Source organism: Rousettus aegyptiacus, unplaced genomic scaffold (genome assembly GCF_014176215.1).
Source record: "Rousettus aegyptiacus isolate mRouAeg1 unplaced genomic scaffold, mRouAeg1.p scaffold_m13_p_5, whole genome shotgun sequence".
Classification (NCBI taxonomy): Eukaryota; Metazoa; Chordata; class Mammalia; order Chiroptera; family Pteropodidae; genus Rousettus; species Rousettus aegyptiacus.
The window spans coordinates 25,127,931-25,153,757 of NW_023416308.1; the positions used below are offsets into that span (position 1 = coordinate 25,127,931).

At 42.8% G+C, this 25,827-nt stretch overlaps 2 protein-coding genes across 2 annotated transcripts; one reads left to right on the forward strand and one right to left on the reverse strand.

Moving 5' to 3' along the window:
- Nucleotides 1–11,012: 11,012 nt before the first annotated feature.
- Nucleotides 11,013–22,075, reverse strand: ACRV1 (acrosomal vesicle protein 1). Its single transcript, XM_036221547.1, has 6 exons — nucleotides 21,867–22,075; nucleotides 15,856–15,962; nucleotides 13,717–13,860; nucleotides 13,273–13,686; nucleotides 11,872–11,991; nucleotides 11,013–11,137 (listed from the first exon to the last, which is right to left on the reverse strand). Exons 1-6 carry the CDS (start codon nucleotides 22,073–22,075, stop codon nucleotides 11,013–11,015), a joined length of 1,119 nt encoding a protein of 372 aa, XP_036077440.1.
- Nucleotides 22,076–23,451: 1,376 nt separating this feature from the next.
- On the forward strand, nucleotides 23,452–25,132 carry LOC107498932 (secreted seminal-vesicle Ly-6 protein 1-like). Its single transcript, XM_036221548.1, has 3 exons — nucleotides 23,452–23,512; nucleotides 24,209–24,322; nucleotides 24,882–25,132. The coding sequence occupies exons 1-3, from the start codon at nucleotides 23,452–23,454 to the stop codon at nucleotides 25,004–25,006; spliced, it is 300 nt and encodes a 99-aa protein (XP_036077441.1). The 3' UTR covers nucleotides 25,007–25,132.
- Nucleotides 25,133–25,827: the final 695 nt, after the last annotated feature.

Genomic DNA, 25,827 nt, shown 5'->3' on the forward strand with positions numbered 1-25,827 from the left:
CATGAACATCATACGTCTTTCCATTTAAAAAAAAAAAAAGCTTTGATTTCTCTCATCAGCATTGTGTAATTTTCAGCTTACATGGCCTGTACATATTTTGTTAGATTTATATCTAATGTTTTTTAGCCATTGGAAATGACACTATTTTTAGTTTTAATGCTTAAGTTTCATTGCTAGTGTAGGAATATAATTGATTTTTGTATGTCGGTATTGTTTTCCATGACCTTGCTGAAATCTGAAATCACTAATTAGTTCTAGGAGTGTTTTTGTAGATGTCTTCAAATATTCTACATTGAGCATCATGTCATCTGCAAATAGGGACAGTTTCATTTATTTTTTATCTTTATGCATCTTTTTTTCTGCCCTACCGCACTGACTGAAACGTTCAGCATTACATGAGACAAAATTCTTCCTAATCTTAGAGGGAAATCATTCAGTCTTTTGTAATTAAGGATGATGTTAATCTGCAGGGTTTTTTTTTTTTTCCTCTTAAGTTGAGGAAAATCCTGTTTCTGCTTTTCTGAGAGTTTAATATGAACAATCGTTGAATTTTGGTAAATACTTTTCTCTGTATGAATTGATATGATAATGTTGTTTTCCTGTAGTCTACTAATACGACCGATTACATTGATTTTCAAATACTGAGCTAGCTTTGCACCTACGGAATAAACTTCTTGATCATGGTGTATAATTTTTTTTTTACATATTACTGAATTCTATTCAATAATATTTTATTCAGGTTTTTTTGGTCTATAATCACAAGAGATAGTAGTTTGTGGTTTTGTTACTGGAGAGTGGGGTTCCCCTCTCCGTGCGTTGTCTTAATGTCTTGAACAAAGAATTGAACAAGACACTGAAATACAGAGAAAAGAATAGCTTTATGAGAAGGGGAAGTAAAGCAATAGTACACCTCCAGACATGGAAGCAGGCCCGAGCAAGAGAAGAGTGGCTCCAAGGGCTCAAGGGCTCAAGGGGACAATAACAAAGTCTTTGGGGTTTTTTATTCCTATTTGTTGTCTTGATTGACAACTAAGATTGACAGGACTCAGTGGCTCATGGTTTGCTTTCTGCGCATGTTCATTCCCAGAATTCAGTCGGTTATAATATTAATGAACTTCCAGGCACGTGCATATTATAATGATGGTATAATGAGGCTCAGGTGAACTGAAGGTCGTTGGGGTCTTCATTGTGCAGGTGTGAATGACCGGCTCAACCAAGTACCAAATTTCCTGCTTACTTGTTTCCTTGGATGAGTTACTTTTAGCCCCCAAAATTCCCTCTGGCTTGCTTAATTGTGGGTGGACTAGGGCGGACACTTTCTAGAATAGGATGACTTCAGTGTCTTTGCAGGTAGACCTAAAACCCCCTAACTTTTCTGCCTAACCTTTTTCTAAGAGCCATAAACCCCCTTTTTATTAGTGTAGGTGTTGAGGGATGAGAGGTCACTTCTGTATCTGCTTCTTGCTTCTAGTCCCTGCCCGTTGGAGTTTCATGGAGCTCTTTCCCTCTCTGCTTTAGTCAGGACAGGGTTTGAGGTATTCTGCCAAAATGTCACCTCTCCCTAGACAAAGAAAAATATTCAAACATGTTATTTGAGTCATATCTAGTTATGTTTCTATCATTAATTTGCTCATCAATTGGGGAAAGGAAAACAGGCTTGGTTAATATATTTCATAAAAGAAAGAAAAAAACTTGAGTGAAAAGTTCTCCTCCCCCTCTCTGTCTCTAAGTTCCCTGTTATCGCCTAAAGCCATTCATGGCCGAGGAGAATGCTGAGTTTCAATGATCCTTATCAATAGTCAGAGGACCTGAGTCACTAGTTTCAAGATAATTATCTAGGTTTGAGGGAGAGAGTCGAAGAGAGAGAGAGAGTCCAGTCGTTCTCCAAAGAAAGGAGGAAAGAAAAGACTTAAAAAGATTAAGAAATTTGCAAACGAAGGCAGTATCATTTTCTTTCTTTCTTTCTTTCTTTCTTTCTTTCTTTCTTTCTTTCTTTCTTTCTTTCTTTCTTTCTTTCTTTCTTTCTTTCTTTCTTTCTTTTTTTGGTAGCCTTTGTCTGGTTTTGGTATCAGGGTAACATTAGTTTCTTAAAATCAGTTGGGAAGTGTCTCCTCTATTTCTGTTTTCTGGAAGAGATTGCGTAGAATTGGTGTTACTTTTTCTTTTAAATATTTGGTAGACTTTTCCAGTGAAACCATCACAGCCTGGACATTTCTTTTGGGGGAGTTTTTTAGGTTATAAATTCAATATCCTTAATAGTTATAAAGCTATTTAAATTATCCATTTCATAATGAGCATGTTGTGGTAGTTTGTGTTTTTCAGAGAATTGGCTTACTGAACTAAATTGTCATGTTGATGTGTGTAGAGTTGTTTGTAATATTCCCTTAGTATATTTGATGTCTTCAGGGTCTCTAGTGATACCCATTTCATTTAGATACTGGTATCTTTTTTTTTCTTGTCAGTCTTACTAGAGGGTTGTCAGTTTTAATCTATCTTTTCAAAGGACTGGCTCTTTGTTTTATTGATTTTCTCTATTTTTGTTTTCAGTTTTATTGATTTCTGCTTTTATCTTTATTACTTACTATTTCTGCTTTGGATTTATTTTGCTTTTCATTTTCTAGGATGGGAACTTAAATAATTTATTTGAGCCTTTATTTTTTAAACTGTGTTTATTGCTATAAAATTCCCTTTCAGCACTGCACAAGGTGTTTCCCACAAATTTTGATATGTTGTATCTTCCTTTTCATTCAGTTCAATGTATTTTTTATTTCCCTTGATACTTTTTTGACCTATGGTTTATTTATGTAATGGCTGAAAAATGACTGCTAGAAATTTATTATTTACAGGAAAATGACTGCTTGGCTATGCCCATGGGAACATGGCTATGCCCATGGGAACATAACATTCTAATATAAGCTTTTTGCTTCTGTACCCCCGCTTATGCACCTGACCAGTGAGTTGACGGGTAGTGAATAGAAGAAAGATAGACCTTTGTGTTTAGATAGAATGAAGAATGGGATTTTGGGCTTAAAAACCCTGTACCTCTACATTTTGGGGCTGATTAACTTGGGGTCTGTGTACCCATGGCAGACCCAGCTGGCTGAATAAATAGTGTTTCCTATAACTCACTGAGTTCCGGTGGTCTGTGGGTCTTTCAGGGGCTGGTGGCTACATTTGGAGGCCCCGATGAGATCTCAGAAAGTAGCCCTGAGATCTAAGACCAGACAGGCCTCCGAAGCAGTTGCTGTCTCTGTTACAGATTCAAAGGGGTGGCCAACCTGAGACGTTCCAGGGCCTTTGATGCAGTGATGGGGTTGATGCAATCGTCAAGGATGCAACTTTCAGGACACACTCCTTGTTCCTGGTCCTGATGAGAATCTGGAATCTCCGAGGCCTCGGCGTCTGGATTAAAGGTACCTTCCTGGTTCTGTTGACTGGTCGTTTGGGGTCTGTGGAGAGACTGGAGGCAGTCATATCTCCCGGACCATGGCCAGGCCGCAGGACGCCGCCTCCTATGCTCTGTTATCAGGTTCTGTTTACTGTGTCTGGTCCTGTCTAGGTTGTAGGTGGCGGACTTCTCTGGGTCCACCTACACCTAAGTGATTGTTCTTGTCTGAGTGTGTGTTTTGCGTTTTCTGGGAAAGCTATGAGGGGAAGCCCAAGTTCCCAGAAGACACCCTTGGGGTGTCTCCTGCGACATTTCAAAGAAGGGTTTGTAGAGGGAGCTAACTATGGCATAAAGTTTTCTCCAGGCAGACTAGGAGCATTGTGTAAAGTTGAGTGGCTGTCTTTTGATGTAAACTGGCTGTCACGGGAGATCTGGGACATCCCGATCAGTTTCCCTACATTGACCAATGGTTAAACCTTGTTTGGAAACCCCCTCATTGGCTCCACCACTGTTCCCTTTCTCTAGGGGCGTGGGTTTTAGCTGTGGTCACCCCGAAACATGCAGCAACTAAATCTCCAAGACAGCCCAGTCCCTCAATCCTCCAATCTCCACCTTCCCCCACCCTATAGTCCAGGACAACAGAGGCCAAATAGCACCGCCTCACCTCCTCAGATGGCCAGCGGGTAACCCCTATGGGCTCCGGCTCCTGCTCCAGGCAGGGCACCAGCTGATACCACCACCCCAGCCATCCTCTCCTTGGGAGAAGCACAACCCCAGGGGCAGCACACTGACAGGCCCTTTATGGTTTACGTGCCTTTCTCGACTAGTGAGTGACCTGTACAACTGGAAGGCACAGAATCCCCGCCTTTCTCTGAGAAACCCCAGGCATTAATGGGACTCTTAGAAAGTGTCTTTCAGACTCACTGACCCACCTGGGATGATTGCCAACAGCTTTTAATTACCCTCTGTAGCTCAGAAGAACATGCGGATGCATTTGGACTGAAACACAAAGATAACCGTGGGAGGGAGGAGAGTTGAGGAAGCAGGGGAACAGATTGAAGAGGAATTTCCCTCCACCTGCCCAGACTGGGGACACAATTCTCAGGCAGAGAGAACGGCATTAGATCGGTATCACCAGATTCTAATTGGAGGAATTAGGATGGCTGCTCATCAGCCAACTAACCTTTCTAAGGTAACTGAAGTCATACAGGGAGGGACCTCAGGAATCCCCTGGAGCGTTTCTTGAATGCGGCATACTGGGTTTACACCCCCATAGATCCTGAGGCCCCTAAGAACTAGCAGGCAATTAATATAGCCTTCGCTACTCAGGCAGCCCCTAATATTCGAAAAATTAGAAGGTTTTGCGGGGATGAACCTGTCCCAACTTGTGGAGATAGCCCAGAAGGTGTTCAACAACAGGGAGGCACCAGATGACCCCAAACGTATGGCCAAAATCCAAAGCTACTGTCATTACCTCAGACAATCTGTTGCCAGACTCAGACCCCAAGACCCCATTTCATGACTGCACAGATTTCACTGACGCTGTGTGTTCCTCGTGGCCAGACCTCAAAGTCTCCCCTCTGCCTGAGGCCGTTGAAGTTTTGTTCATGGATGGGAGCAGCTTCACACAGGAAGGAAGGAGGGATGCTGGGGCAGGGGTCGTAACTCTAACTGGCACTATCTGGTCACAAGCTCTTCCCCATAGGACTTCTGCTCAAAAGGCAGAACTCATCGCCTTCACTGAGGCACTAAGATGGGGAAAGGATAAGACAGTCACAATATACACAGACAGCCGATACGCCTTTGCCACTGCACATGTACATGGAGCCATCTACAAGGAGAGAGGGCTTCTGACTTCAGCTAGAAGGGACATTAAGAACAAGGAAGAGATCTTAGCCTTACTTGAAGCCATATGGATGCTTAAGGCTCTGACTATTGTTCATTGTAAAGGGCATTAAAAATAATAATAATAATAATAATAATAATAATAATAATAATAATCCTGAGGCTGAGGGAAACCAACGAGCAGATGCAGAGGCAAGAGCAGCGGCCACAAGGTCAGTTGGGCCCCCACCACATCTACTGACTGTTGTCCCTTACCCAGAACTGCCTCTGTTTCAAGATTAGGAAGCCACTAGGAAGCAACAGGGTTGGTGGACGACCCCAGATGGAAAAATCGGGCTCTCACGGGCCCTTGGAAGGACTCTCCTCCACCAACTACACCAGACCACACACCTCAGGCAGACTAAGATTCTCCAGAAGGGAGAAGAACTGCAGAGGAGATTGCCTCACGATGCCCGGCTTGTGCCCAAGTTAATCCAAAGAAGGGGGAGATAGAAGAACCTAGGCATAGAGAAAGAGGAACTTATCCGGGGAATCACAGGGAAGTTGATTTCACTGAGGTAACCCTGACTCTGGGGAGCTACAAATATTTACTTGTTTTTACAGACACCTTTTCAGGATGGGTAGAGGCCTTTCCTACCAGAAAAGAGACTTCCTTAGTAGTTACTAAGAAACTACTACAAGAAATCTTCCCTTGATTTGATCTCTCCAGAACTTTAGGGTCAGATGACGGGCCAGCCTTCATAGCAAAGGTATCACAGCAATTGGCTACCTACCTAAATTTGTGATGGAAACTCCACTGTGCCTACTGGCCCCAAAGTTTGGGCCAAGAAGAGCAAATGAATCAGATCCTAAAGGAGACATTAGTCAAATTAGGATTAGAAACTGGTGGGACCTGGGTAGAACTTCTACCTTTGTTCTTCTCCGAGCCAGATGTACTCTGTATATTAATGGATTCACCCCATTCGAAATTTTCTTTGGAAAACTCCCACCTTTCGTACCTAGAATAGAAGATGAGAAAAAGGCAGAACTGCATAACCTTGTCTTACTTAAGTCTTTACAGGCCCTTCAAAGTGTACAGAAGAAAATTTGGTCCCGGGTTCGTGCTATCCACTCAGCTCCGGGGGACGGACTTCCCCATCAGTTTCAGTCTGGGGACTCTGTGTGGATCCAGAAGTTCACTTCCAAAGGACTAAAACCCAAATGGGCAAGACTCTTCACTGTCTACCTGATGACGCCCACTGCAGTTAAAGTAGACGACATCCCATCATGGATTCATCGCTCCCATGTGAAGGCAGCACGAGAGTGGACAGCTCAGGAAGACGGGCCCTTAAGACATAAGACTCAAGTGTACATAAGTATACCCTCTGTTTCTTCCTTTTTTCCTCTTTAGCCCAGGCATTCGACCAGCCACAACCAGAACCAGAAAAAAACATTAATAACTTTGCTAGCGACAATACACAAGGTCATAAACAAGACCACCCCAGACATAGGACAAGTTTGCTGGTTGTGCCTAAACCCAAAACCCCCTTACTATGTCAGGTAGGAACTCTCCTAAACTAAGCTCAGCAGGCTAGAATGTCAAGTCAATTCACTAGCAGAAGTAGTCCTTTAGAATAGAAGACATTTAAATTTATTATTTTTAGAATAAGATAGATTATGTATGTCTCTAGGTAAAACCTGTTGCTTCTATGCCAATAACTCTGGAGTAATTAGAAAAAGCTTGCTACTAGTACAGAGAAATTTAGATGCCAGGGAAAGACAGAGACTGGAATCAAATAACTGGTTTCATGAGATATTCAGTTGGTCACCATGGCTAACAACCCTTTTATCTGCTTTAGCTGGACCTTTGATCATCCTCTTCCTCTTGTGAACTTTTGGCCCATGTTTCCTTAATTTCTTGTTTGCATGTATAAGGAAGAGAATTAATTCTATTAGACTTTTAGTATTACAGAATAGAGGATATGAACAAATTCTAAATGAAGAATCAAAGATTCGATTGTCTGCTAAGGCCAGTGGGGAAAGTAATGGCTGAAAAATGATTGCTAGAAATTTATTACTTGCAGGAAAATAACTGCTTGGCTATGCCCGTGGGAACATGGCTATGTCCATGGGAACATGGGCTGTCACCCATAGGAACATAACATTCTAACATAAGCTTTCTGCTTCTGTACCCCCGCTTACGCACCTGACCTGTGAGTTGACAGGTAGTGAATAGACGAAAGATAGACCTTTGTGTTTAGATAGAATAAAGAATGGGATTTTGGGCTTAAAAACCCTGTACCTTTACATTTTGGGGCTGCTTAATTTGGGGTCTGCGTGCCCCTGGCAGACCCAGCTGGCTGAATAAAGAGTGATTCCTATAACTGACTGAGTTCCGGTGGTCCGTGTGTCTTTCGGGGGCTGGCAGCTACAACATTTAGAGATATGTCCTTTAATTTCCATGTATATGGATATTTTCCTGATATCTTTCTGTACTGATTTCTATTTTGATTCCATTATGTTTTGAGAATGCTATATATGATTTCGATTATTTGTTATTTGTTTGAGAAATTTAGTGAATTTATTTGAGCCAAACTGATAACAGTTGCCGGGAAGCAAAATCTCAATGGATTGCTCTAGAGACTGGCAGTTTTGCAGCTTATTTTATACAATAGAATTAATGGAGGCACATGGAATCCATTAATGGTAGATGAAGGGGGTGGGAGAAAACAAAGCAGGGAAAAATCTCTGGGTTTAAATAGTAAGTAAAATACAGAAAGACACATACTTCTTTAATAATCAACGGCACAGAGAGATGGTATGTGGAGAATAAGATAACAATCAGAGAGATTCTGTAGTCTCCTGCTCAGGTGCTGTGCAAGTGTCCTGAGGGATCTAGAAAAGGAGATTACTCTGACATTTCAAGGGTATGTTATCTTAGATGCAAAAAGACAAGACTATAGACTTGCTTAAGGTAAAGATTGACTGCGTTGATGTAATTGATGCTAGACTGGCCCTGTACTGAGAGGGAAAACGGTTCTTTGCTGAGCTCAAGAAAGAATTCAAATGCCTGCCAAAGTTAGTCTAAAAGAAAGTCTGTTAGAGAAGAGAAAAAACAAAGACAAGAGAAAGCAAAGACTAAAAGCCAAGACAAGAGAAAAAAAGGCCCTAGTGTTGGGGAAGCCAGTTTGTATATCATTCTTATTTTCTGTGAATTAGTTTAAAGACTTTGTTTATCTTTTTTTTTTTTTTTTTTTTTTTTTTTTTTTTTTTTTTATGATATGGGCATACAGAAAGAAAGCATGAGTATATAGCATGAAAAGGTACAACTATGTAGTGTGAAAGGCCTGCTGGCAATCCCAGCCTTTGACCTGTAAGTTCCCCATGATTTTAGCCATAGGGAATGAATGATTTTATTTTGCATAGCGCACCACTTAAAGACTGTTTTTCTGTTTTCACTTCACATTGTGGGGAAATGGTTTGTTAGCAATCTCTGCAGAAATATTTCTTAGTTCCGCAAGTTTTCTCGTGGTCTGGCTATAAGCATATTGCAGTCTTGATATAGCTTGATTTAACATTTAGTTCTCTTGCCTCCTCCCTACATTAAAGGAAGCTATGGGCCTAGGACATGGCTACCAACTACAACCTCCTTTTAATGAGCAATTTTTATGTTCAGGCCGTCCTATGTGGTTACTTTCAATCTCTGAGTTTGTAAGGCCTCCTGTGCAGGCCTTCCCTAAGCTTGTCAGATTTTGTGTGTGATCCCTTTTTTGTCCACAATTACCCCTTTCAGTCATCAATCAATCCGAAGGATGCATTTGTGACCAATTTCTTGGTTGGATGATGTGATCCCATGGTGCTAGGAAGGTTCATTCCTAGGAAGTCTGTGTTGGCGTTTGTCTTGCTGAAATGGTGGACCACTGGAGATGGGGCAAAACTAACAAACATTGGATAGTCATCAAGGCTAAATTTTTCTCAAAAGAGAAAGGTGGGTAAATGAGAAGCAGTCAAGTCTTAAGGACTTTCATTAAGAAAATAAACACTCTGGGTAATTTCTAACCTGTAAGCCATTATGATCCAAGTTTTTCTGTCTCACTTTTCTGTATTTTGTATCTAACATTTATTTACTTACAGTTTGAGGGCACAACAACAATATACTTCTTTGGTTTTCACAATCTGACCATGAGATGGGTTCCCATTTACTGGTGGTGGTGGTGGTGGTGTTGCAGTTGTTGTTGTTATGCCCATATAGTTCCCAGTGGAAGCACTCAAGTGTCATTCATTATTAATCTGATTCCTGCTACTGGTGCAATTAGAACTGTAACTCTAAGGCTTAATTAGGGTCAAGGTTGGAAGAACTCAATGGTGTAAATCGCAATTACCATCGAAAAATTTTCAGGAGTCAGGACGACAGTAAGAGGTTTATAAATAAATTTTCTGTGCCTCAGCAACCCTTATAGAGGGCTATTTTTTTTTCTTCCATAGCCACTCGACCATCCATCTGAATTGACAGTTAGTAGTCCTTAATGAGTTACAGGGTAAGCACATTACGATTATTGGGTTCTAATGTTATTCATACATAAAATTTCTCAAGATTCAATTATTTTATTGTTGAAGTATATTTTATGACCTATGACATGGTCTGTCTTGGGCACTTGAAAAGATTCTATAAACTCTTGTTAGGGTGTTATATCAATGTTGATTAGATCCTCTTAGTTTATGGTATTTTGAGTTCTATATCTCTGCCGATTTTCTTGTTTGTATTTGTTGTTTATTGCTGCTGTAACAAATTACCACAGACTGAGTGGCTTAAAACAACACAAAATTATTGACACTTCTGTAAGTCAGGAGTCTGACATGTCTTAGTGGGTTGAGATAAAAGTATTGGCTGGTCTGTGATTTTTTTCTGGAGGCATTTTCTTGTGTTTCCCAGCTTCTATGGGTTGCCCACAGTCCTTGGCTCATAATCCTCTTTCTTTAACTTCAAAGCCAACAACAGAGGTGAAAACACCTAGAAGAATATAACCTTAATACAAGGTGACAGGGATTATTATAGTATTTCCACCTTCCCCTCTTTGTTGAGATGAGTCAATAACATTGTGTACATGAAAATGATTTAAGCATTATGACCTGCTATATGTTTATATAGCAAATAAAAAGGATTCATTTATTGTAATTAAAAGTAGACTCTGGAAGATTAAAAACTCTCAAGAGCCAAGAAAGGGTGAGTTTTGGACACCATAAGTAGAAGGGGGTGGGGATTTCTATAGGATCAGAAAGGTGGAAAGTAAGAGAGAAGGACTCTGATGTTTTTTAAGCTCGCAAAAGATTAATGCCTGCTTTGTATTTCTCTTTGTGGTCTCTGACCTGGGGGACCCCTTCACTTTGAATGAATACGGAATGATTTAAAAATTCATCCATTTTAACTGGTGGATAGAGCACTTGACTTTGGATCAGCTAAAAATGCATCCATTTTAATGTGTGGAGTGGAAGCGTATTCAGGCTGACCCTGCAACTAGTTGACAGGAAAAGAAGTCTGCCTGAAGTCTATATTATTTAACTATGTGGAATTTATTGAAAAAGAAAAGAATATTGAGAGATGGGTTTGAAGGACAGAGAAGTATGGGTAGTAGGGTATGGATAGGAGAGAAAAGATATTTGAGCATCCTCTCTGACACTCAGGCAGAAGCACATGTGATTAGTTGTTGAGTAGAAAAGAAACTAAGTATAAATTAAGCCCAGTAGATTGATAGAGGATTTTTACTGCCTCAGTCAGAACCAGAAGCAAGGACACAGGCTTCTAGATCTTGTTGCAGAAAGATTGATTCCGACAGCATATAATTTGCATCCTGGTCCCATGGGAGAAGAGGTTCATGGATGGGCACATGTTCTCACACCCCTGAACCATGAATTGGAGTTTTCCACCTGAAAGAAGCAGAGACAGATTGTAGTGAGCAGCAGGCTTCCTCTTCTAACCTTAGCCTTCATCCCATGGACCCTAGTGTCCTCATGCAGGCATGACCAAGACCTCCAATTTATATATTCTTCCTCCCCTTCCCTTTCTAGCTGCCTTTTCTGGGCCCTTTCCCCCATCAGTTGCCCCCTCCCTCTAGTGAGGCACCAGACAAACCACAGGCAGTGTGGTTCATGGGACGGAAGTAACCAAGATCCCTTATTTTGGGGATGAGGAATGAATGGAAGGGTAGAGAAGTGTGGAGATAAGATGGATCTGGCATTCTGTGGACACAGACTGGTAGACAATTGTTTATTCATTTATTCAATATTTACTAAATGCCTACCCTATACTGGGCATTGTGCTAAGTGCTAGAAATATATAGCTATGAATAAGACAGACACAGTCTGGAGCTTACTGTCAATGTCTCAATGGCTCAAGGGACAATTCATATTTCTTTAATAAGACACAGCCAGTCTCCTTGCCTCCTTTTAAGACATCACAGGCCTGCTGGGAATCGTTTCTACCTCTCCATCAGTAGCTGGAATTCTACTCTTAATTCTTGATAACGTTTTCCAGTCTCCAAGTTTCTGGGAACCACAGCTTGATCTCTCCTCAGGCCCCTGCCCCCCACACCCCGCTCCCCATCAGTACTCAAGTTGGTTGTGTTCTCTCACAAAGATCACCTCCTGAAGTCCCCACATACCTTCAAAGATCTTCTTTAACATGCACTGCTGGGTATTCTGAGTGGAGCAGACGCTCTCTCCACGAAGACATTTTCCTTTATCGTTCATGTAAGAGCATACGTGGCAATTCAATGCTGGGCCTGAAAATTTAAGATAAGCCAGATGAAATTCCCTTGTGGACCAGGTGTGTAGCCTGGATACAACATATTTCATTTATCGGTTCTTGGGGATCTGAGGACCCTGTGTCTGAGAGAGCACATTCTCTCTTTTGTGCTAGAGGGAATTCCTTCCTTCTTATTGCTTCATCTGTGATGTTCATTGCTGATGAATCCCAAATTTATCTCTTTAATGCTGATGTTTACTACAATTCATATCCCCATTGACATCTCGAACATTTATAATTAGATGCCCTCTGCCATGTCTAACTCAATAGGAGCAAAGAAAAACTTATTACATGACTAGCTCCTTTTTGTACTCCCCCCATACTCTCACTCACGAGCACAAACATTTGGAGTAAAATTTGACTGATAAGCTATGTTCGAATGCTTTAATGTTGCAAACCCTGTGAAGAGTCTGTATCATTCTCCAGTTTCAAAATGACCTTCAATAAGGTCAATTTGTCACAAAAGGCATTCTCTTTGAAATGCTTCCCTGTTGCTTCTTTTACTATCTCCACTGCCAATTCCCTAGTTAAGGAAGCCTAAGAAGTGGAAAGAATACAGTGTTTGGAGTCAGACCTAAGTTTGAATCCAAGATTTGCTACTTTGTTTTTGGCTTCTCATCTGAAGTTTTGGAATACTACTACTCAAACAATGGAGTCAAATAGGAAGTATTTGTATCTGGGTAATAACTCGAGACATCAAACCTTGGATCTTGTTTTCCTTCCTTGAAAAACCCCTTTTTACTAAGAGCCAAAGAATTGTAGTTGTCTTGGGAATTTATTTCTGGATCTAAAAGACAAAGTCTTTATGCTTTACTTTCCATTTTCAAACATAAATAAGAGCCACCAGCTCCAGAGCAAGATATCTGTTTACAGGGTTTACAAAGCATTCTAGCACCATTAAAAACCAACTTAGCATAAAGCTCATGAAGGTGTCTTCCAGGAGCCCCTTCCAGGGAAGCCATGGGCATTTGTGGTCATAATTTCTTATGCAGAGTGAAGCTGGAGAGACTGCTGGAGTTTTGTATTTTCGTTATGTTTCTTAAAGAGGGCCTTCCAAATTGTTTAGCCTTCAAGACCCCACAAAACCTGAGTCCTGCCTCCTGGTGTTATTGTAAATTAAACCCTTTGGGAGAGCTGTTTGTGAAGTGCTTGTGAACTATTCTTTCTTCTACAGTCTGTCCTTAAAATTGGGTTTTTTGACATGTTGCTTACTTCCCACCAGAAGTCAAGAGCTGGCACCCATCCAAATGTGGCTCACCTGAAAATGTGCTTGCAGATGGACTGCCTGAAGGCTGTTCAGCCGCTGACTTTTCAACTGAGGCCTGTTCATCTGAAGCCTGTTCACCTGAAGCCTGTTCACTCAAAGTCTGTTCACCAGAAGGCTTTTCACCTGGAGGCGGTTCACTTGAAGGCTGTTCGTTCAAAGCCTTTTCACTGGAAGGCTGTTCATTAGCAGGCTGTTCAGAAGGCTGTTCGGCGGGAGGCTGTTCAGCGGAAGGCTGTTCAGCAGCAGGCTGTTCACCGGAAGGCTTTTCACCCGAAGGCTGTTCACCTGAAGATTCTCCAGAAGTGTGCTCACCTGCATCATGCTCACCTGCAGTGTGCTCACCTGCAGTGTGCTCACTTGCAGCAGTGTGCTCATCTGAACCCTGGTCACTTGAAGCATGCTCACCTGAAGCACGTCCAGCTGAAGCGTGCGCACTTAAGATGTTCTTGCCTGAAGAAGTCTCATATAAAGCCTCACTGTCTGAAGGGTTTGCAAGTGACAAGTGCTCACCTGAAAACTGCTGAACTGAAGCTTGATGATCCATAATGCCAGGAAACTCATCAGGCTGACCTGATGCTTCTGGGATGGAGAAGGAACAGAAGAGAGACTATAAAGGTGAGAGAAAGTATGTCCAAGGTAAAGACTACTTTTCTATGGAGTAAGGCTAATGTTATGAGATTTCTAGGTTTCATGTGGGATGAGATCAGGCACACGAAGATACTTCAGATGTTGGGGGAAGTCAGCTAATTACCTAAGAGAGCGTGAAGGATAGAGGTATTGATGAAATACATAGAGACCACCTCTGGGATTAAAGGGAAAATTTTAAAGATCCACTGGGGGCCCACTTACCCATGCACCAAAAGCATCTGAAGGGAAATTAATGGGCCTCCCTGACAAAGCCAGTCGACGTACCACCGGCCCTCCCTCCAGCCTCTCTATGGGTGAAAGGCAAGAAGAATGGAAATACAAGAGGGCGAGAGAAAGCAAGTTGTCTCAATAGCTGAGCAATGCTCGCTGAAATTGAGGGTGGAAGATTTTAAACTTTGGACAAGATAAATTTTAAACTAGAAATGATAAATATCTAACGATCCCACAAAATTATCAGAAGGGATTAAGACACCTTTATTTGGCCATTTCAAATTCTTTCCTGTGCTCAATCCTCAATCCCTGTGGGCTGGGAACTCAAGGTTGCTATCAATTTTCAAGATTAAAATATTATTTACTTATACATTTCTGAATTGAGATTCCTTGTGACATAACATTAATACTCACTTCAAAGAGTTGTCATAAGATAAATTGTGAAGTGCCTAGTCCATTGCCTAAGTGCTCAATTAATGTTAGATTTCTCTCCTCCCCACCTTACATTGGGAATTACAAAACTCTTAGCTGGTCATTCTCTTCTGGCTAGTCTCTTCGTTTTTACTACATCTTATCAACTGTCAAACAGTCCTTAAGTATGACTTTTATTTTATTGAATGTAGCACCAGAGAATCTGATTGTTATGCTTAGATTCAGCTAAGTCACCTAAAGGAAGACAAGTAAACTACAACTGTTATCACTCCTAGCCAAAAGCTGAGAGGAATTATAAGATCTTTGAGGCTGAGGTAGCCTAAGGCACCAAAGTACCTTAGCTCTGTTGAGTTCTGCCGTATACATTTTTTCATTCTGTGTGATTTGCAGGCCTTATATTTTATGACTTTGAAAGACTAGGATTAGAATATGTTGATAAAGGAAGGGTAAGACTTAGTAAGGCTTTTAGGAGGTTTTTATTTTGTAAAAGTTGTTACAGAAATAGTTCTGTTTGACCGATTCTTAATAGTTGACAGAAGCTTTAATAAAGAGATTTCTGAAAGGAAGCTTGAAAGTATACTAATTTCTCAGTCATTCCTATAGTTTATGACACTGCTTTACCATGTGGCTGGCAGCTGGCACACATTACCTTCTGGTAGCTATGTATCTATGCTTCTGAGTCAACCTTTGGAAACTTAAGAAAGCCAGACAAAATATCTGAGAACCAGCATTACAGAAAACACTGTCCTTTAGCCGTCAGTTCAGAGCTCACGGCCCACTCTCTTCCGTTACATAGCCCACCATGAGAGGGGGTCGTGAAAGAGGAAATGCAGACAACTGGAAGGACAGAACGTAGCCATGAAGGAGAGGTGTGTGAGGTCTCTGGCCAAAAGCCTTGCTGTGTTCTGAGCTGGCTTTCTGGGTACGTTACATTCTCATCTCTTTATGCCTTTCCTTTCCTCATTAACTACATAGGATCTCTGGCTCACTGGAATAAGCCTCCATTGACTTCCACAGAAACCCTAGATCTATCTTGTCATCTCACAGGGCATCAGGCACAAATGTTGAGTGGCCAAGAGAAGTAGGAACAGGCCTGTGCCAAGCTAGTGGGCTCCTCTGACAGTTGAGTCACAACTAGGAGGAATCAACTGGATCAGGGGCTCAGAGAAGAACTCTGTTTAGCAGTTCCTGATTCTGAGTCAGATTGGTTCAGGTAACTGAGATACTGGTCTTCAAGGGCTGTAACAACTTAAAGAGGCCTCTTAGCTAAGGCAAAGGACTTACCTCTGGCAGATCCAAGCAGATAAAAACTCATTAGTAAAAGAAACTTCATCTGGATTTTGAGAAAGAGGGTACCCTGGTGTGGGGCACCCGGGAGCCGTGAAGAAAAACTGTGAGCAGAAGCTCCCAACGCTGAGTCACAACTTCTGGGATTCTAGAACCTCAGGAACAACCCATGTTTGCTCACAATGGGTTGTGCTCTGAGGTGCTCATGTAAGCTGTCAGGCAGTTTGGCCCTCCAACAACCCATGCCAAACTGCACCAGTGCAGGCTCTGTGTTTGCCATGTGCAAGGTGATGGGTTGCAGCTCTCTGCCCTATCTTAAAAAAAAAAAAAATCTTATTACCAAAATAACATATACTCTTTGTAATAAATTTTAAAGCTATCGACTCAAAGTATTCATAACAGTGAGTTGTGGCTGGCTGATTATTTTTTGTTTGGTTCTCTAAATCAGCCCTTTTTTGGCCCTGGACCCCAGAAGGCTGACCCTCTATTGACTTGATCACTTAAGTGCTTGTTGGCTTTGGCTTCAGATTGGGTTTAGCCAATGGAAGATTGGAAGTGGTGGTGGGGGTGGGATAGACACACACATGTGCATGCACACACACAATGCACACGTGGTGTGCGATTGAAGTATTTGTTCTTTCCACGCCCTTCCTGACAGTCTGATACTGGCCGGGTCTTCCTGTGATGCAGGCTTCGTTGGGTGTCCTCCATGGCTCCAGCTCTCAGGGAGGCTATGTTGACATGTTTTCCTTCCGCTGCCCTCTTAGGCCTGAGGTTGATGATGATTTCTTGACATTACTAAAACCTGGATGCCCCAACTTTCCTTTTTTTTAATTTCCTTAACCCCGTCCACTTCTGTAAATAGTCTTTTCATAAAGGTCTCTATCAACCATGGTTTTGGCAAGAAACAGACGGCAAACTTAACTGGTCACTGAGGAGCATTTACATGATGCGGGTACAGAAAAGGGATCAACAAGGAATAGTCGAAACCTGTGCCTTGCGCTGTAACTTCTACTCAGGGGCTAGCCAAGCTGAGAAGATGCGTGCAGTGAGGCATCCACCTGCAGTAAAGCTGCAGCTTCAGGGAGATCGGGCAGCAGAGTCATTAGCCTTCATCTTCTTCTTCCCTGCCTGTCTCTCTTGGACCACTGCGTTACATGTACCACTGAGAGCTGGGTCTAGATGAGATGTATGTCATTCTTATAATTATTTGTTTAATGTTTGTCTCTCCAATGAGACTCTAAGCCATTTGAAAGCAGGGTCCCTGTTTGGCTTGGTTGCTGTCATACCCCCGGTACCTAGCAGCATATTTGCCATGTAATAGGTACGTGATAATTTTTTTTTTTTTCTGAATAAAGGAATGAATGATTTGCCATTTATGGACCTCTCTCTGCCTCCTGGACAAACATCTATAGAGAGTTCCTAAAATGGGTTGGCTGAAGATTCTGGGCCAGTTGGAGAAAGCAGGATCACCAGGGGTTAAAAGATGCAAAGGGGGCCTATTCTGCTTGTCTTGAATTAAAGGACAAAACTAAGATTTCTAGGTCTGAGGCTGGGTTCCTTTGGAGTAAAGCATGAAAAAAAGAAGGAAAAACTATTAATTCCTTTTCTTCATGTGGAGTGAGTGGAGAAACAGCTATGGGATTATACCGAATCAGACTTTTATTGTTAGAAGCAGTGGAAATTAGTGGAAAGGAAGAGACGCTATCCACGCCACCCGCAATTGTTTGAAGTTTGGCGACAGCACTCTTTACAATTATCAGACATTTCTGGGACATCCCTGCTTCACCCCTCCCCAGGAGTCACAGTATTGAGAGACAGGACCTTAAAGCCTGAATGTTCTCTTCTTAAATCTTACCTTCTGACTTTTTCATCCTCTTTTCTTAAGGTTGCTTTACAGGACTCTATCCCAGATCCACTCAGGTTGGCTTTCCCTGGGTTCTACTCTGGAAAACGCCTCCCTGTGTGGAGCAGCCTGGCACTTCGTAGTCAGACCTGTGAGTATCCGAGCATGCCTTTTAAGACTTATGGTGATGGAGAATTCACTGTGGCATTTGAAGAGTTCTGGAGTTAAGACATCCAGAGTGTTTAGATCCTGTTTCCTTCCTTTGTCAATCTCTTTCATCCTAGATGAGCTAATGTTCCAGTGTCTAGTGCCACAAATGTAACAAAGAGTCAGCCAACTCAGCTCATTGTTCAAAAAGATGAGCTGAACCAAAACAAAGTCTTCTCCCAAAAATTTGCAGGTGAAACAAAGACAGAGACAACTAGCTATGGAGAGCTGAGTTGAAAGGTCATTTAAATTCGCGTGCTGAAACCACACTGTCTGGGGCCAAAGGGAGGATGAGCAAGCTGAGAAGACAGGAGAAGGTAATAGAAAAGAACACAGAAGAGATAAGAGATATCACGCCTCATTAAGTTTACCTTAATTAATTGGAAGTTATATAGATGTACACATAGGGCTATATAACACCCAGGCTGGGCCTCATGGAGACCTGAACACAGTCTGTAACCTGAAATGTGGTTCTGGATACACAGCCTTGCTAGCTCTAGTTATCTTGTAGGCTTAGTTTCTTAGTCTTCCTGCCTATGTTCCTACTGCTCTCATTCTAAACTCACTTTCCTCTCTTCTTTCTATTTGGTGACTTCTGCTTACTCTTAACTCCTACCGATTCATAACTTTTGCCTACTCATAGTTTCTGAATGTTCATTATTTCTGCTTACTTATGACTTCTGCTTATTCACAGCTTCTGCTTACCCCTGACTCCAGATGTGTACCCTTGTCTGTCTTTTGGCCCTAATATGCACTGTTGACTCTCCTCACATTCAGTTTTCAAGAGAGAATTTCAGCTGTCTAACCTCTCGCTATCATCCCTTTTGTAGAAAATTCCAGTGCCTGGCTACCTTGCAGGCCTTTCATGTGATTCACACAGCCAGAATGGAAGGTATGTGATCCCCAGCATGGTGATCCATATTAAGAGACCTAGAAAAGGGGCCAAAGCCATAGTAACCATTCTCAGGCTCCCCAAAAGTCAGAGGAGTGGGATGCAGTAAAACTGGAAGGCATGTTGCTTCATTTATGTAGTGCTTCTGCCAGGGAAAAGCACCAGGACTTTTTGTAATCCGTCCCTGCATTTTCTTCCTCCTTCTCATCTTTCTGCTTCTTCCCTTCCTCCAACTTCATCCCAAGCTCCATCCCAACAACAGCTAGTTCTCTGAATACGCAAGGTTCTCTGCATTTTTATGGTTCCCCTCCCCCCTTTTCCTCAAATTTCACTGCTCCATCTCATCTTCCTGATGAGAATGAATTCTTAACTCTTCACACATTCCCTGGGAGGTCTTATCCATGCCGATCACCACCTACAAATTGAAGACCACCAACATCTATCGATCTGGCCCACAGACTCCTCTCTTCTTAGTTCAGACCAATAGATCCAGCTACCAACTGCACACTTCTATCTGGATATCCCAAAACATCTCAACTCAACATTTGTAATACTGAATTCATCATTTGTTTCCCAACTCTGTTTTGGGGACTTTTAGCTCAGTAGTGTTATTGGCATCTTTCTTGCCCTTGCTTCACCATTCTATCAGTTTTACCTTTAACTAGTTCTTCAATTTATCCGCTTCTCTCTATTCTCTCACCTAACCCAAGTTCAGGCTCTCTCATCTTCTCCCTGGACCACTGAAGTGGCTTCTTCTTGGTCTCTGTTGTCCTCATGAGAACCTTCCTTTTTTCTGTTGCCGAAACTGACTTCTAAAACTAAAATCCTGAGCGATAAAGTTCCACTTAATCGTCTGCCGAAACTTGAGATAAAACTCTGCGAGATCAGGGTTTCTCCAGCCTCAGCTTCCATGGCCTCCTCTCCCTGCCAGTGGCATAGCATGCAAACAGATGGTTAGACTCGCCCGCGCAGTCCGTTCGAGACAATACATTCTCCACGGTCACACTGCAGCAACCCGAAAAGGAGAAGCCTGTTCAAAGGAGGAAAATCTTCTCTTTGACTGTCCCTGTAGTTTTGTCCCTCCTGTGATACATCAAACCAAGTCGGGGATAAGGTGAATGATATCGTCACTGAGAATTATGTAAGTAAAGGGATACGGCCACTTTTACCTTTCATTTGACCAGCTTCGTGCTCAACCGGTGGCATGCTGAGACTGGCTGGAATGGCTCATGAGAGCTGATTGTTGAAGTTTCAAGAAATTTTACGAGCTGTTTGTTGAATACAGATGTTATTAAAATTAGCATATGAAGTAACAAATAAATTATATTAGAAACAAAGATAATGCTCAAAACCTCATCACTTCTAAATTATTTTGCTACATTTTACTATTATCTGTGCTCTTAAAGTTATTTCTTTCTGTTATATCTGTTTATTATATAATGGTGTGCTCATCTCTTCTCAATCCCCTAGGATTCAGTGATATCAGGATAGTAGCCGGAAATTGCCATTTACACCATGGAAATCTACAAACACTACAAATCAGAACTCTCTCCACCCTCCCTCACCCCACAAGCCAGCTGTTAAACATTTACCGGCTCACCCCTGGGCTAAACCCGTGTGCTTGTGACCTGGGAAAACTGATGACCAACTTTTCTTCGGGACACTAAAAACTTGCAAAATTCTTTTGTATAGGAACGTACATGTGACAGGACAACTGATAAGTATTTTTAAAACTTAACAGCCAGGAATTCTGCAGTGGTTTAAGCCAGATGAGAAATGATAATTTACAGTAATGTTGGAACCAATGTATGAAGTCTTTTGTCTGCACTGATTACCGATAAAGGTTATCGGTAATCTTTATTGTGGAAGGGCCTACACTCCCCTTAAGCCCTGGAGTTCTGCCAGCTTTGTACCAAGCTTAGGTCTTGCCCTGGGTGTTTTCTGAGGCTGGACCCCTGGTGCCCAGGCCCAGGACTCTGCCTTAACTGGGTACATCTATAACTGTTCCTCTTCTCACTCCTTGGAACTTTGCCAGGGAGCCAGGCCACTTTCTTGTCATTGAGGGTAGAGGGGAGAATTAGCAAACAGTACACAAACTAAATATCTCTTTAAGTTACCAGAACACATACTCCTACTTATGTTTATGCCATATAACAGAGGAGAGGTTGTAGAGAAGTGTTACGGGCAACACAGGGCTGGCTGGGAGGATCCCAAGTTACTCGGTCCCCTGAACACAGGAAAGAGGAAGATGTGAGGCAGAGATTTCAGGGGCATCAACAAGGAATCCTGGTTGGGATAGGAGTGCCCAGAGTTGTTGCTGGGACAGCAGGCCACAATGGGAGCAGGGATCTGGGGAGACACTGTCTGCTGGAATCAGCCGAATAGCATGCTTATTCCTTAATGAGTCTCTCCTAGGGTGTCTGGGCTGATTCTGCATCAGCCTGGGAAGAACTCAATTCCTGCCTCCACTCCTTCCTCTCTGATAGCATCAGAGCAGTGTTTCTAATGCATATCATTTTTTGGCAAACATGTGATATCTTACTATACCCTAAGGAGGCTTTCTTTAAACCACCTTAATGGTGGCTGAGAATGGGGCCGACGGCCTTCTGATACTTCCATGTACTGAGATGATTTGGTCCAGCTTTGTGTATTTTGTACTAAGAAAGCAATTAGGTTTTATTTTCTTTTTCTTTGTTTAAGTGTAATGCATTAACTATGTTAATTATCGACTAAAATGGCCCTAAGATTCTGATGTTAGAGGCACCCACCTTCACCTCAAGCACAAAGTGTGATATTGAGTCCCTCAGGGTCTTTGTCTGTGAACAGAAGTTAGGGCAGCCACTGGCCTCAGGGAGCTCGGACACTAGGCCTTCTGGAAAGAGGACCTAGGAGAAGTGGCAGAGAGTGGAGAGAATCCCCTAGGGCTGGGCTAGGCAGCAGGACGTACCCCCTCACCTCCTCTAGTGCATCCTAATATTAGGCCTAAATGAAGTCCCAGAAGAACCATTTAGTAAAATTCTTATTCTTAGCAGATTATAGAAAATGATTTCTGATGAGACAGACCCATTCTCATTCATGATGTGGGGACTTTCTGTGTCTAAACAAGCCACCTCAGGCAGCAGGAGTCCTGTCCAGCAAGGAATCTGGTCCATGGGCACTAATTTGGAGGCTCTTGAGTTTCCCTGGCAGAATGACAGACTGTGGAGGAGAGACTGTTCCATGATGTGACTGTTGCCCGTCCCGTTTCCTGGAACAGGGGGCTGTCCCGACATGGTCGAGCATAGAATTACCCATACCTGGTGGCATTCAAGTACTAGTGCCCTTGACTACATCCACCCCACCTCTACCTCCTGCACCCCCATCACCCACCATCCGCCTTTATTCTGTGTAATTATTTGGGGCCTGCCAAGCCATACCGGGAGCCATTTCATCTTGCTGCCCTCTAAGACACATCTCCTATGTAAGTTTCCATTAATAAGCTCCATGAATTAACGAACTAGAGTGACCAGCCTTTTTTCTTCGGTTTTCCCCTGCCCTCCACTTACGGAAGTAGACTTTCAGTCTCTAGACTTTTCCCTGGGTCTACATGTAAGAACACAGGGTCAACAGAGTCTGCAGATCTGGGTTTGATTCTGCCACTTACTCTCTGACACCTGGGACCCGATTCCTTCCTTTTAGTTTCCTCATCAGTAAAATGGAGATCTTAATAACGACCCAAAAGGCCCTTGTTTGAAAATCTAATGGAATAACACTGTTCTAGTGTTTAGCACTATGTTTAGACTATAGCAAGCTCCCAACCAATGTCACATGTTTTTCTGGGATGGAGTATATGACACCTCCTCAGACTTCAGAGCTGGCCTAGGGAGTAATTATACCTTGTGGAGTCAAACCTCCCTTTCAGCTTGTTTCCTATTCTTAAGCTAGGAGAGAAGGGAAGTGCAGAAGGGAGACGATGTGTTAGAACATTCTTTAAGTTCGGTGTTCGGATAGGAGTAGACCCAGGTTCTGAGTTGTGCCACGGGCTGCGCAGAAGCCCAGAGACAATGCTCTAAACTTTTTCTCCAGATCGGTGCTTTAGAATTACTTTCCTCAAGTGTAGAAGCAAATAAAAATCTCTATCTCATCTGAAATGCAGCCTGCCTGGAAGATAAACCTAAATTTGCTATTTTGGGTTTAGTACTTTATTAGCAACAGTCTAGGCACATATCCATGTCTGTGAAATCAGGAGATTTCAATAGCTAGACTCACATCATATTCAGGGAAGTAGTCTCTTAAGAAAGGAAACTCATGGCGTAGGCTGTGCCGCATCCCCAGGGTCATTGGCTCACCTGAATCTCGCAAGTATTTGGACTGGGTAAGGCAGACATAATTTTTTCATGAAAAAGCCAGGAAAAATGAGAGCAAAAGAAGCCACGAAAGAACGTGGCTCTTCCCATTCGTTCTTCCTAGGTAGGGCCAGTGGGAGTGAGCAAGCCTGAGGCAGCAGGAGCTCCATTCGCCCTGCGTCTTGGGGAAGTACAGCCCTCCGCCTCAGCTCCCATTGGCTGCCCCTCCCAGTTGGGTTATAAAGCCAGATTCCCTGGGGCTGAGTGCTGAGTGCTAGTTACTCTGTCTTTCCCTTCTGCTACTCCCTGGTCCTGGGTTCAAGATGAGTGCACGCTTCCTGCTGTCGCTGCTTGGACTCTCCTTGCTTTGGGGCTCTCTGCAAGGTGAGCCCCTGTGGGGCAGCTGGGAGGACCGTGGGTACTGGGTCTCGGCGAGTAGACCCATTCAGAGGCTATGGATTGAAGGGTGATGGGGGGTGAGGAACAAGACATGGTGGCCTAGCCTTAACCTTAGAGGTGATCAAACCTCACCCCACTCTCTCCTCCCCATCTGCTTCTTTCACTTTTGCCCCTCTCTGCTCCTCTTTCCTTTCTTTTCCCTCTGTCCCAATTTTACTTAAGCCTCAGCCTCCCTCCTAGCTCAGTTCTAATCCCTGATACTCCCCAATTCCTCAAGCTTTCGTGCTGAGAGCCCTAAATTTGAATTGAAAGAGAGCAATACAAGCCCTTTGTCTGTGTGCAGTGAAGGTGGGCTGCCACTGGAAAGACTCTGAGAAATGGTCACAGGCCTTACACGTGGGGTCAGGTGGAGCTGCAGGTTAGGACTTGACCTTTCTCAAGCAGCACAGTCTATCCTGGGAGTTGAGGGAGATTCCGTCTGTCCTTGAGCAAAAGCCCTGCACCCAGTGGCACACATGCCTCTTCCCATGTCCCTCAGAAATCACCTACTTTCAGCATTCATCAGGCGGTAAGAGCTGGTCATTGTCCAGGCTGTGTCTGGGCCAGAGGATGTGCTTCCTCTCCTGACCAACGGGGACACTGGGCCAGAAAAGCCTTATTATGCTGTTTTTGACTTTTCAGCTCTAAACTGTTTCAAGTGTGATCTATTCAATGCCAGTGGGATTTGCAAGAGTGGGGAAAGCTTCTGTGAGACTCAAGGCAGCCAGTCGTGCTTTCTGAGGAAGGTCTATGAAGGTAAGTGGAGTCTGAGAGGTCTCCTGGGGGTGACCTTTGCCTGATTTTGAGAGAAGTAGCTCTCTTAGGAGCCCTGGGGACAGAAGCAGAGAATGTAGGAGGATTTTTTTTTTTTCCTAAGAAGTTAGGAAAGAGTTCCCTGGACCTGGTATTAGACTGTCACTGGCCCTTGACCGGACCAATAGACCTATCAGGAGAAAAACTGTTTGTTGAGGGGTCCCTGGGTTCTTGTGTAGTCCCCATACATACTCAAGGATGACAGGAATTGGACTATAAAAATTCCACTGGCACTTGTTTGTGGTAGCAGTCTTGGGAACTGGAGGCCTTGGTGATGGTAAGATTAGGGGTCGGGGAGGATGGCCCACCTCAGTCATCAAATGGTAGCTTATGTCCCTTCCTACCTGGCAGCCCGACTCCTCAGGACAGTGTGCTGTTTCTCCACATTCATTGACTCACTCAGTTTTGCAACAGATATTTAGTTTAACTCTTAGGTGGCAAACATATGAACTTGGAGGCCACAAATCAGAGATCCTATTTTGTTGTTTTTCTTCCTTTCCAGGTTACAGGCTCCTGTACGGATACCAGGGCTGTGGCGACCTGTGCATCCCCATGTCTTTGATCGGACGAGATGCTCGAGTGGATTTTTCATGCTGTACTGACACATCTTTCTGTAACAGGCTTTAGAGACCTGACCCTTCCTTAACCCTGTTCTCTTGTTCACAGCTTCGGCCTCCCATTAAACCTTTTCTATACTCCTGTAGCCTTTCCAAGTCCTGAAATCTGCTCCTACTCAGCCACAGGTATTGATGTTTCAACAGCTTAACCCCCAGATAGATGCTTTCTCCTTCCCACCACACTTGGCTCTCAGATTCTCATCTTCCCTTTCTCTATCCTTCCTTTCCTCCCTTCCCACATCATTGGCTGGCATATAGCAAGACTCAGACCCTCCTCTCTTCAACAGATATTTTCTGATTGCTAAGCCTTGTAATTAGGAGCTGATTATATAACCGAATAATACCTGATCCGGTCCCTCAGCATGCCTTCAGTTTAGCAGCTTCTCTGTTCAGCTGACCGGGGTCACAATGGCTCCAGGATCTGGCCTCCCTCTTATTGATCTTAGGGCCGGAAGTTTTACACACACACACACACACACGCTCTTCCTCAGTCTTTCCCTTTTTCCACTGTTTAGCTTTTATTCCTAATAAATTCCATATTATTTTAGGTCAGTGTTTGGAAATGTTATTTTTATATTTTAATTATATGAATAGAATACATATTCAATTTAGAAAAAGTGTAAAATACTGGCAAAAGTAGACCGCTAGCAATCCCATCCTATCATGCAGAAACTTACCTTATTTACATTTTCAGGTATTTTTCCAGGCTTTTAAAAGCAAAAGTAGTTTATGATGTGTATCTATGTGTGTATTTAGATATAAATATATATACCTTTACATATATTAAAAAGTTATAACCTACTTTTTAATATAATATATTATGAATATCTT

Coding starts and splice junctions, on each gene's coding strand:
- ACRV1 (XM_036221547.1), bottom strand. CDS start 22,075: ATGTCGGGACAGCCCCCTGTTCCAGGAAACGGGACGGGCAACAGTCAC. Junction 13,687..13,716: donor TTCAGGCAAGAACATCTTAA/GTGCGCACGCTT, acceptor GACGTGCTTCAG/GTGAGCATGCTTCAAGTGAC. Junction 11,992..13,272: donor ATCTGCAAGCACATTTTCAG/GTGAGCCACATT, acceptor TTAAATTTTCAG/GCCCAGCATTGAATTGCCAC.
- LOC107498932 (XM_036221548.1), top strand. CDS start 23,452: ATGAGTGCACGCTTCCTGCTGTCGCTGCTTGGACTCTCCTTGCTTTGG. Junction 23,513..24,208: donor GCTTTGGGGCTCTCTGCAAG/GTGAGCCCCTGT, acceptor TTGACTTTTCAG/CTCTAAACTGTTTCAAGTGT. Junction 24,323..24,881: donor TCTGAGGAAGGTCTATGAAG/GTAAGTGGAGTC, acceptor CTTCCTTTCCAG/GTTACAGGCTCCTGTACGGA.